The sequence below is a fragment of the Trichechus manatus genome, unplaced genomic scaffold (assembly GCF_000243295.1).
Source record: "Trichechus manatus latirostris isolate Lorelei unplaced genomic scaffold, TriManLat1.0 scaffold00010, whole genome shotgun sequence".
NCBI classification, from domain to species: Eukaryota; Metazoa; Chordata; class Mammalia; order Sirenia; family Trichechidae; genus Trichechus; species Trichechus manatus.
Window position 1 is genome coordinate 31,666,216 of NW_004443946.1, and position 12,387 is coordinate 31,678,602.

The 12,387-nt window shown below is 42.0% G+C and overlaps 1 protein-coding gene across 1 annotated transcript in view; it reads left to right on the top strand.

Moving 5' to 3' along the window:
• NRXN3 (neurexin 3) overlaps positions 1-12,387 on the top strand; it is a 1,723,724-nt gene that overhangs the window by 519,166 nt on the left and 1,192,171 nt on the right. Inside the window, exon 7 of the mRNA XM_023726412.1 lies at positions 3,043-3,426. Within this exon, the coding sequence (XP_023582180.1) occupies positions 3,043-3,426 (384 nt within the window). The remainder of the gene's footprint in view (positions 1-3,042; positions 3,427-12,387) is intronic.

Below are 12,387 nucleotides of genomic sequence, written 5' to 3' on the forward strand. Positions count from 1 at the left end.
CTATAGTCTCATAGTCAGAGGACAGATTTTTCTCAGGATGTATTTAAGGCTCCCCGATTTAAATCTGTTCTAGTACTGTCCTTACTTGGTAGTAGGTGCTCCTCCCCTTTAGTTGGTGATCAGATAGTTCTGTGGACATGACAGAGGGTAAAGGAAGAAATGTGCAAGAGAGAAGATAGTAAGAGACATAAATCTCGAATTACTTGTTTGTAAAATAGCGAAAATATTAACTCCTATTTCATGAGATTGTTGTGAGGATAAAGTCCAAAAGAACGTGTACAGTACTTAAAATGGTGTTCAGGGCATTATTATTGTTATTAGTGTGTGTGTGTGTGTGTCTGTGTGTGGTAAAACGTATGTAACAAAACGCTTGCCATTTCAACCATTTTTACTAGCATAATTTGGTGCTATTATGTTCACCATGTTGTGCAACCATTATCACTATACGTTTCTAAATTTTTCATCACCTCAAACAGAAATTCAGTACCCCTTAAACAATATCTTCCCATTCCTTCTTCTCCCCAGCCTCTGATAACCACTAATAAATTTGGCCCCTATGCACTTGCCTGTTCTAGACACTTCATGTAAGTGGGATCATACGATAGTTGTCTTTTTGTGTCTGACTTATTTCACTCAGCATAATATTTTCAAAGTTTATCCATGTGTGGCATGTATCAGGACTTCATTTCTCTTTATAGGTGAATAATATTCCATTGTATGTATCTAAAAATTTTTGTGTATCCATTCATCTGTTGATGAAGTTATGTAGTTTCTTGGAAGATTAAAAAAGAAGAAGATGAAGGTAAAGCAGATTTCTTTAGGAGAAAACTAGGAGAGAGGCAGGGAAGGCATGCTTTTTAGTTTAACCCTCCCATAGGCCTCTCGATGCCTTTTCTACTCTGGTGTTGGCGTCATAATTTAGATGGTGCTTCACATTCCTGATCTCGTTTAATCTCCTCAGTCCTTCAGGTTATACCCTTCATAGCTGATGGAATTGGGATTCAGATAGAGTGAAAGCTGACTGATGGATGGCAGAACCCAGTTATCTTGGTACCAATAAAGCACCTTGAGAATAAGAAATACTTATTTTTTAAATTTCTGGCATGATGTTTAGCTATCACCTAGTCCAATTCCTTGATTTTGCAGTTCAAGCTACTGAGCCATAAAGTATTTCAGGAACTGGCCTGGGGTCAGAAACCCATTCAGGACTAGAAACCCTGTTCCCAAGTTCTCAGGTCAGGCTCTGGGCTTCCATCTTCTATAATCTCACTTGATGGTGCCATGATCTAACTCCTGCCTTGGCCCTGCCTTTCTCTCTGAGCTCATCGCATACACTCTCCTTTCCCTCTTGCCTCCGCCTTCCTACCTCAGGGCCTTTGTAGGTGACAGTCCCTCTGCCTGGCATGTCCTTTCCCCTGATCTTTGCATGCCTGGATGCTTCTCAACATTCTGGTTCAACTTAACTGTTACCCACTAACAGAGGTCTTTGCTGACACTGCATTTTGAGTAGAACCCATGAGTTGCTACCACAGCACCCATTTTACTCTCTTCACAGCACCTGCCATTAGCTAATTCCTCTTATTTACTGGCTTGCCTATTTTCTGTCCCTCCACTCTGGAATGTCAGCTCTATAGGAGCATGCATATGCCTGTCAAGTTCACCTCTGTATCTTCAGTGCCTAGAATGACATCAGAGACATAACAGCCGTTCAATACATATTTGGTAACTAATAAAGAAATAAGCATATTCCAGTTCCAGTTTATCAATGGCAATGCTCATTGATATTCACTGGTGGAGCTGGCAGTTAATGCCCAGTCCAGAGGGTATCAGTGCATGGGAGGGACAGAAGAGCAAGACACATCCTTTAGGGGATGGTGACCAGTGAAGAAGACTTACAGAGCTCTTACTCTGTCCCTGGCAGTGTTAGGGGGAAATATATATATATATATATATATATATATATATATATATATGCTCATTTAATTATCATACCAGTTTGTGAGGTGGGTACAATTATTATCCCCATTTTATAGATGAGGAAATCGAGGTGTGACAATTTAAGTAACTTTCTTAAGGTTACACAGCTAGATCATGAGAGATAGATAGGTAGATAGATGGATAAACAGATGCACACCATTGAGTTGACTTCTATTCATGGCGACCTTATGTAGAAAAGAACAAAACATTGCCCAGTCCTCTGTCATCTTTGTGGTTGTCAGCTTGTACAAGTCTATTGTTGCGGCTACTGTGCCAATCCATCAGACCGAGGGTCTCCCATGCCCTCACTGGCCCTTTACTTCACCTAACTTGATGATGACCTCCTCCAGTGATTGATCCCTCCTGATGACGTGTCCAAAGCAAGTGAGTCAGGTGACATTCGATTGTGAACCATAGGGTTTTCATTGCTAATTTTTGGAGGCCAAAAAAAAAAAAAAAAAAAAAAAAAAAAAAAAAGATCAAGGTGGTTTTCCTTTAAAATTTCTTGATTTCATCTGACATTCTAAAAAAAAAAAGCCAGGCTTTTCTTCCTAGTCTGTCTTAGTCTGGAAGCACCACTGAAACCTGTCCACCATGGGTGATCCTGCTGGTATTTGAAATACTGGTGGCATAGCTCCAGCATCATAGCAACACACAAGCCAGCACACTATGACCCACTGACAGACAGGTGGTGGAGATCAGATAGAGCTGGGATTTAAATGCAGGGAGGTACTGTGCTGTCAACCTGTATGGCACACTTCTCAGAGCCAGGATTTTTAGGCAGAGAAAAGACAGACTAGCTGTTGGGCCAGTAGGATTTCCTTGGATCCTCCTCTGGGCCAGGGAGCCCCTAGCTGGCAGAGTGTGGAACCAAATGGCTCACATGGTCCTTCTTACCATCTTGCAGCTTTTTGTTTCATTGCTTGCACTGTCCTTTCCTGGCCAGGCACAACTGGTCTCAGAGCTCACTTGCTAGGCCCCTTTTGCTTGGTTCCTTGACTAGCAGCATCACCTGCAATGCTAACAGTGTTGATAACTCATTCTGTTTCCGTCTTCTCACCCCAGGTACCATATCAGTGAACAGCAGGCGCACGCCATTCACCGCCAGTGGGGAGAGCGAGATCCTGGACCTAGAAGGAGACATGTACCTGGGCGGGCTACCAGAGAACCGCGCTGGCCTTATCCTCCCCACCGAGCTCTGGACCGCCATGCTCAACTATGGCTACGTGGGCTGCATCCGCGATCTATTCATCGATGGGCGTAGCAAGAACATCCGGCAGCTGGCGGAGATGCAGAACGCTGCGGGCGTCAAGTCCTCCTGTTCCCGGATGAGCGCCAAGCAGTGTGACAGCTACCCCTGCAAGAATAACGCTGTGTGCAAGGACGGCTGGAACCGCTTCATCTGTGACTGCACGGGCACTGGCTACTGGGGACGAACCTGCGAAAGGGGTGAGTCCTGCCCTTGTGGGTGGCATGCTGGCGGACTCAGTGGGAGTGACTTCCGGCGGTTGTGTTCCTGGACAGGCTAAACCTTTGAACCTCCACAGGCTGCATTTCTTTAAGAGAAGAGTTTTCTTGGGCTCGTAGCTGTACGGCTCATACCCTTTCTGGTTCTGAATTATTAGATTCAGTTGGCTAGGGTTGGATTGCAGGAAGGAAACTGAATATTTAGAATAAATATTACCATGATCATGATACTCTTTTTGAATAAGTATCAGACACTGTCTATTTAGGGAGGGTGGATAATTCTTTTTCAGGATTCTGGGTGGGATAACCAGTTGGATGACTCATTTATTCATATAACATATGCTTTTTAGTGCTTTCTATGTGCCAGCTACTGGCTTTAGAAAGATAATACTGAGTAAGACAGACCCAGCCCTGTCCTATGGAGCTTCTGCCTAGTGGAATATTTGGTCATTAAGTAAATAAATCAAACATGCGGAGTTTTATAAGAGGTAGTGTGATGTACTGTTTAAGAGCGTCGACTCTAGGGCCAGACTGGTGAGAAATTTGGCCTTCATGGAGTAATGTGAATGTAATCAAATTAATACCTTTGAGACTTGATTTCTTCATATGTTAAATGGAGATACTCAGGTACCTACCTCACAAAAGTGTGATAAGGATTAAATGAGTTAATAGGTTCCTGGTATATGGTGAGTATTTATTAAATGTTGGAATCCCTGGGTGGTACAAACGGTTCATGTGCTTAGCTGCTTACAGAAAGATTGGAAGTTTGAGTCCACCCAGAGGCTCCTCAGAAGACTTGGAAATACTTATGAAATATTCAGCCATTGACAGTACTATGGAGCCCCGTTCTACCCTGACACACATGAGCTTGCGATGAGTCAGAATCGACTCAGTGGCGACTGGATTGATTACCAAATGTTAGTGAATATTATTGTCATGATTATTGTCACCAACATCATTAAAGTGAAGGTTCAGAGAAGTTTGGGAGGCCCTTGCAAGGTTGCTCGACATACAGTAGGGGTTCAGAGAAAGCTTCCAGAAGGAAGAAACATACATGTTGAGGCATGAAATGTGAGTAGGAGTTACTTGAAAAGAGGTGAGAGGAAGGAGTATGTTCTAGACAGGGAGAACAGGATGTGTGAAAGGATAGAGGTGAAAGTCCACAGCACAGCTGAGGAACTGAACAATGTCTAGAATGGACTGGAGTGTGAAGTAAGGTGGAGGGAAGGGTGTGAGAGGTAGCTGAAGAGGTGGGGACCAAACAGTGGGGACTGGACCTTTAGAACAGGCCAGAATGCTGGACGAAGCCCCTTTCCATTCACCACTTTAGCATCTTACATTTATACTGAATTTACAGTTTGGGAAAATGGCAAAGATAAAGGTGAGCAAAGTGACAAAATCAAGAGAAGGAGACTTCAGTCTAAGAGCTATATGCAGATTGAGGCTTGGTTTGTTTTTTATATGCCAAGCAGATGGAACCAAACTGGCTGTCCATGGGTTATCAGCTTCTATTTTATATGATAGGATGATTTACATTGTTAGTAAGCTTTTGCTGCGTGTGCAGCTCTACCATAGGCTTTGAGGATACTACATCTGTAATAGACACAGTTCCTGCCCTCAAGAAGCTTATTATTCATTCAGTTGAGGAGTTGAAGCATCTACAAAGGAAGCGGAAAGAAGATGACACAAGACAGAAGCATGGGCTCTGTTGGTGAACCAGACTAGGAGGACATGGAGATTCAGAGAAAGGAAGAGTTTCTTGAAGACAGCCATGCAGGATCTTATTCCTGGAGGCCACCTGTGGCCAGAATTGTCCAAGCATCAAAAGGGGAATGGGAAGGGGTTCTGGGCCAGGCCTGGAGCAGGAACTAGATGACCAACCAGGAGATGTTCTCAAGGAGCGGTTTTGATGATGTCAGCTGTGTTACAAGTTAAGGTGTATTCCAAAAGGACTGGGAATCTTCTTTATAGTCAGATCAAGAACAGGACAACAGGACATTGGCCAAAGGAGAGAGAGAGAGTTTTCTTGAAGCTTATGGAATTTAAATTCAGATGCACTGAATTTCAAAGAAGCGACAACCAGAACATGGGCTAAGATGGGGAGGCAGCCAGCTAGACCAGAAGGAGGCCACATGGAGCTAGTCAGTCTGTCAAGTCCCTGGATTCTTTCCAAATCTCTCTGTAGGGTAGGCTACCCTGGTGCTGGTTGGGAAGAAAGAAAGGCATTCGGCCTCTGAGATGCATGAGGCGGTTTTGGTGTAAGCCAAGGTATTGCTCATCTTCTGCTGTCTACAAAGGCCATGTAAGAACCGAAGGTTACTCCGGACATCTCACTTCTTCTTGGATCTCTTTCCAAGTCAAGAGCCTGTGGTCGCTGGAGACCAGCAGCAGTGCCTGTAGCCAGCTGTGCAAGGTGTCTCTGAACTCACCTATTCCAAGGACAAATCAGTGGGAGTTGGTCCAAGATTTGCCAAGTACAGTGTAAGTCACCGCAGCTTTTGCATTGTCACTTCTCACTAGTCATTAAAAGGCAGCTGATTGGGGATGTATGAGGGACAAGTATTCCTGGTACAACGCAGCGAAAAGTTATCCATTCTGGACCAAATGAGAAGGAGCCTAGCAAATTTAAGACGTTTGATCTACCCATCTCTCAAATCCCAGATGGTTCAGCTGATTGTTTTGTTCCCCTGCTAACTGTTTTTTGCCCCTGTGTTATTCCTGACACCATGTTCAGAATGAATCTCTGGAGTGTAAAAATGATTGGATTCCACTTTGCTAGGGAAGAAAACAGAGCTTCCCAATGACAGTGTCTTTCCTTATTGAAACTGACTCCTCAGTGTAGACACTTTTGATCATCTTTTATTCATTTTTCATACATGCAGCACACATTTATTGAAGTCTTAATATGTACCAGTCACTGTGTTAGGTGCTGGGAATGCAAAAGTACAACACAGCCTGTTTTTGTTCAGTTTATAGTCCTCCAGGGAAATAAAGGGAAATGTGCTAAAGTTGTGTTAGATGTTATGCTAGATGTCTCTAGAGGAACAGTGGAGCAAGAAGGTGGGGGTAGTCACTTCTACCTAGGGGAGTGATGGTTGGGATAAGGAGGCCCCAGGTTTCTTGGATATTTTTGGCTCCTATTTCTAACAAAACTATGGTCACTCTACTTCTGATACTTAGTATTCAGTATAGATACTTCTGAATACTGGTGAAAGAAGAGTGTTTGGCATCACTCTTTATACAGGAGCTTTATCCCTTTTGGATTAAGGAGTGCTGCCCCACCCACTATAACAACATCAACCTAGCTCTTCAGTTTACCTTCTTCTGATCTCTTTTAATCTCCTCAGTCCTTCAGGTTATACCCTTCATAGCTGATGGAATTGGGATTCAGATAAAGTGAAAGCTCTATCTCTAATTTTCTTTTTTCCCCTAGAAGCATTAAACCAAAGTCTGGGATTGATCATTTGTTCTAAATGTGATAAGCCTATGACAGTTCCTAAGGCTGTGTGCCTCATCTAGGTCAAATTGTGCCCTATCCTTGGGCTTCATAGTGGAGTGGGTCCCTTGATATTTTTAGCCCCACAGCAGGAATGGTAGTGTTAGAAAAAGGCAAGTGCTTATATGAAATGGAGAAAGCAGAGATGGGAGACTGTATTCAGAGCAAAAGGATAGTTGTGGAAGGCCCAGGTCACTAGATCAAAATAATCAAAGGACCCCTAGCAAAGTGAGTAAGCAGATCAGTCAAAGGGACAACTCCCGTTGTTTGGAGTTGTCAGCCAAGGACAAAGGAATAAGGAAGGGAACTAGGAAACATACGAGTACAAGAGGCTAGGATTAATTTTCATGGGTATCTTTCTTATAGTAAAAATGGATGACTTGTTTCTACCCTCTCAGAAGTGCTTTTACTACCTGTGAAGATGAGCAACTCTAAACCTCGACATCTGACAATTTGCTTGATATTTTTTTCAGCATGATTTGATGCTATTCTAAGAAGATGTAGATTCTCTACCCATTCCAACTGTTAAACTCTAGTTATTTTGGTTTGCTATTCATAGTAATGTGGGAGACATCCCCATGACCTAAAAAGCAAAAGCCTGTTTTAGCTACTAACTGCCAATCAGTTTGCTTGAAATGCTTTATTCTACTGGAAGACCAGCTGTTTTCCTGTGAAGTCTTACTGTACAGAGGGAGCATTCTAACTTAGCTTTAATCTGGTCTAGAATTCTTCCTTCTTGAGAAGATATGATCAGTTGACCTGGGACAACATAGGCATCTTTCTCTTGCCAGTGTAGCCAAACTGTTTAATTCAATTGGTGAGAGTCAAGTGCCAATAAAGCAAGGCTAAAGACTTGGTTTATTTGTGGACCATTGAACTTCAGTTTGAGACCGCTGCAGATTTATTCTGTTCTCTTCCCTGGATTGCTTTTTCAAAACATATGCTGACATTTATTTAGCAAGAAAGTAAAGGTTCAGCACAAGTCCATCCCTATAATAAGAAAAATAACCTATAGCACAGTACTTACAGCAGGATTGCCTAGTGGCTAATTGAATGAGTTTTAGGGTCACACAGACCTTGGTTCCACTTTTGGTTCTGCCACTTACTATCTAAATGATGAAAAACCAGTACTTAATTTTTCTAAGTCTCATTTTCCTTGTCTGTAATATGAGGATACTAATACTAGTGAAGTTTCTTTTGGCTGCAAGCTACAGAATGGACTGTAGCTAACAGAGTCGAGAAAGTAGGTTTACTGAATGATTACCTGGAAAGGTTTTGATCAAGTGAATATCTCACTAGGTTATGTCTCAGAAGGGGAAACAAAGTAGCTCTAGGGATCTCATGGCATTGCCATTGAGGTGATTCATCTCCCCCGACCTTCAGGTTCTGGATTTTCCATTCAGATTTTACATTTTCAAAAGGAAGTATTCGGTTGGTTGAATTTGGTTCATCCATCTGTCTCATCACTAATCAACTCTGTCCAGGTGGGCAGAGTCATCTAGAATAGCTAAGGGGGCTCACCCTTATGTGTGTGTTGAAGTGATTCCTTGAAAAGAGATATGTTTGTGAGTCAGACTATCCAACCCACCTCCTAGGGTTTTTGAAAGGTTGAATGAGAAAATATATTTTAAGTGTTAAACACAGTGGCTGATGTATAGTATGTATAATGACATTCTCGCTTACCAAGGTTACTACTTAAGAAGAGTAAGTCAGTCACATGATTTTCATAAGAAAAAAACAGCTTCAGTATCTGCCACAACTCCATCCCTGGTGAGACTGTGTCCTGCAGTGTGTCTGGGGCCTTCTCCCCATCCAGCTGTGTCTTGTTTGCTAAGGGTAGAATCCTGGTAGGCCAAGCACCCTCCAGGAGATCAGTTGGAGGCCAATTGTTTCATGTTCTTCTTTGGAAAGAGGTCACAGGGCTGAGTTTCTTGGGAAATGCCTGTGCAGTGGAACAGCTTGGATCCTTTCCAGCATAAATAGTGCCTTAGAATTATTTAATCTTATTTCTCCCTTATGTTCAAATACTTTCCTGCCTTGAGGCCTAGGGCAGCAGTCAATTCTTAGCACTGGAGACCACAGTAAGGGGGGCAGGCTCCTTTAAGGCTTTCAACTTCATTAGTTGGAAAAAAAATACTGTAAAAGAATTACATACACATTATATAAAATTTAGAAAGTACGGAAAAGTAGCAACAATTTAAAAAAAATTACTCAGTGCTCAAACACAACAATAACTAACAAATTGGTATAGTTCCCTCCAGGTTTTTCCCTGTTATACATGAGCTTTTTGTTTCTTGTATATAACTGTGATCATGCTACAGGTAATAATGTGTATTCTACTTTTCCCACTTAGTACTGTATCATAATCTCTAATCTCTCTTCCTTGTTGTTATGTATTCTGTGTGTGTGTGGTGTATGTGTGTGTGTGTATATATTTGCTCACTGAACCATTTCCATAGGTTTTTTTTTTTTTTTTTTTTTTTTTTTGTGTGTGTGTGTGTGTGTGTGTGGCTAAGGTTAGGGTACCCTAACCCAGAAGATCATATCCTGTAACAGCACCCAGCCATGTGGAACTACTGCACATTTTTTCACCCTGACCTTCTTTTCTTGCCACTCCTGTCTGCTACAAGAAAAATATTTCCTGGGATCATGGAAATTGAGAATATTAATTTGCAGAACCTAGTAAATGTGGTGGAGAGGGTGATTCTGCTCTTCTCACTGGTCCCTGAGATTCCCATTCGTCTGACACACACAGCTGAAAACCAAGAATGCACATACTTTGAGTTCTCTTAAATGACTGTTGTTCCAACAGGAAAAGAATGCAGGCAGCAGCTCAGAGACTTCCACTCTGACTGCTGCTGTGTGCTCCTGGGGGCTGCAAGAGCAGATTCTGCCTGGGAAGGATGAGACTCCACCCTTAGACGAGGTGTGAGTGTATCATTTGGATGCCACATGGAAATCATAGCATCAGAAAATAGTAGAGTTGACAGACACCTGGGTTGTTATTTGTGCCTAATCCCTGTTTTAATAGGTCAGGAATTGGAAGCCCTAAGAAGCTAACATCACTTAAATGAAGTATCCTTAGAAAGGTTAGAATTCATGATTCCTGACTCCTAATCCATTGCACTGTCCATTACCTTGAGAAGCCTTTCCTTCTTATATATCTTTATTTTTAAAAAAAGGTTAGATTGTAAGGTCACTGAGGGAAAAAAAATGCATTATAAATCTTTGTTTCCCTACGGTCCCTAGCACTGTGCTATATACATACTATGTGATTACTGAATGTTGGAGGCCCCAGGGATCTGTCTAGGGTCTCCTCTTGGTTTACATATACTCTCTGCTTGATGCCCTCATCCATTACTATGGTGTCAAAAATCATTGATATATCAGTGACCCCAAAATTTGGATCTCAAGCCTGAGACTATTCCTGGAATCCCAGATTTCTATATCCATTTGTCTATGTGACATCTCCATTTGGATGCCCGATATGTGTCTTGACCATAACATGGGAAAACCAGAAATTCTGAGTTCCTCCTCCCTGACCTGGATGTTTTCTACTTTCAGTTTTTCCCACCTCAGTGAATGACATCACCATTTTCCTTGGCATTTTCCTTGATTTTTCTCCCATCACATTCATCCTATCTCAGCAAGTCCTGTTAACTCCTTGTGTAAAACCCATAACACATCTGCTCCTATCATCCAAAGCTGAACTACCCTCCTCTCTTTTTATGGACAATGAAATTTGCTGTTGTTTTTAGTTGCCAGAGTCAGCTCCAACTCAGGACAACCCCAAGCACAACAGAATGAAATATTGCCCAGTCCTGCACCATCTTCATGATCATTGATATACTCAAGTCCACTGTTGTAGCCAACGTGTGTTCTGAGTGCCTTTCAACCTAGGGGGCTCATCTTCTAGTACTATATTGGATAATATTCTTTTGTGATTCATAGGGTTTTTATCGGCTAATTTTTGGAAGTAGATCACAAGGCCTTTCTTCCTAGGGACAACTAAATAGCATTTAGTATATTATTATGAAAGGCCCAGATTTATTCTGTGCCTTTCTTAGAGTATTGAAGTTAAATTATTAAAATGTCTACCTACTGAACATATGTCTGTCTTAAATAACTCTAGTTACAGAGGCTTTTGATCTAAAAAACTGTCTGTAGCAAAGGGAGTTATGGTGCTTCTCTTGAATTGACATCAACATTCATGTAGATATCCAGCTCTTCCCTGGGTGAGAAGCTCAGTGAGCTAAGTCATGAGGATACAAATGCATAGAAGACATGGTACCTGTCTTAAATGAGCTCACAATCTAGCAGAAGGGATGTAGAAGTAATTTGTAAGCTGTAGCACAATCTGCCAATGACAATGATTCAGGGAATAATTATAGGAGAGAAAGGGAGAATGATTAGAAAGCAAAATATGTTCAGCGTGACATACTGCTTTATCACTAGCTCTGGTTCCACTGGGGTCTGCTCAGGTGGACCCACTGGTATAGGGACAGCAGAACCCCTGGCTTCCAAGGTCAAACATAACAATGCTGGCTGTTTTCACTGATTTCAGTGCTATTAAGAAGGGGATCTGCACTGTGTCTGTCCCCATCCCCATGACTACCTAGACTATTTATTTAGATATGTGACCTTGAGATAGTTACTTGGCTTCTCTGGCCTCTCTGTTCTGCCCAATAAAATGAGGTGGTTGAGTTCCATACCCTCTAAGGGCTCTTTCAGCTTTAAAACTCTATGACTCTCAAGTGTCATCAACTTGGCAATGTCTTCCCTTATCCTGATTAGAGGGATAAAGGAGAGTGAAGGGCAGAACAGGAATGCAAATCCCTATTCCTTACAAAGTGCAGGACTCCCTGGGTTAGAAGGCTGGAGTTTGCTCTATTAGCACTCCAGTGAAATTTTCACGTTAAATACCTTAGTGTGCTAGATACAATTCAGTCCATGAGAAGTAAGTTTTAATTGATGGAGTAATGAATAAAACCTTGGATTTCTCAAGAGTGTTAGAAGGCTGTTCTCCTTTTAAGTCCATTGTTTATTCCTTTTTGATGGGTAATGACATATATCAGAGAAAGAAGCGTCCCAAGAGATCCACAGTTCATTGACATGAATCAAAGTGTCCCTATTTTTTTTTGCTTCTTTTTATCCATTTGTGCTTAAGTCATATGTATATATCTCTGGTGACGGCCACAGGAGTTCTCAGATTCAGCTTCTTTTCCTTCTTATAGTTCTGCAAGTTTCCCTTTCCACAGGAAGAGGCTTGCATGATCCCAGGAAATTATCCCAAGTCTATGATCCCTGTCTAAGGTGTTATCCAACTCCATCAGAGCCTGAGATCCCCCTGCCCACAGCTGCTGATGTGGCTCCAACAAAAGGGTCAGGCGAAGTAGATTCTAGGTTATTTATTCTGGAATCTTCCAACTCAAAGGGTCTCAGAAGGA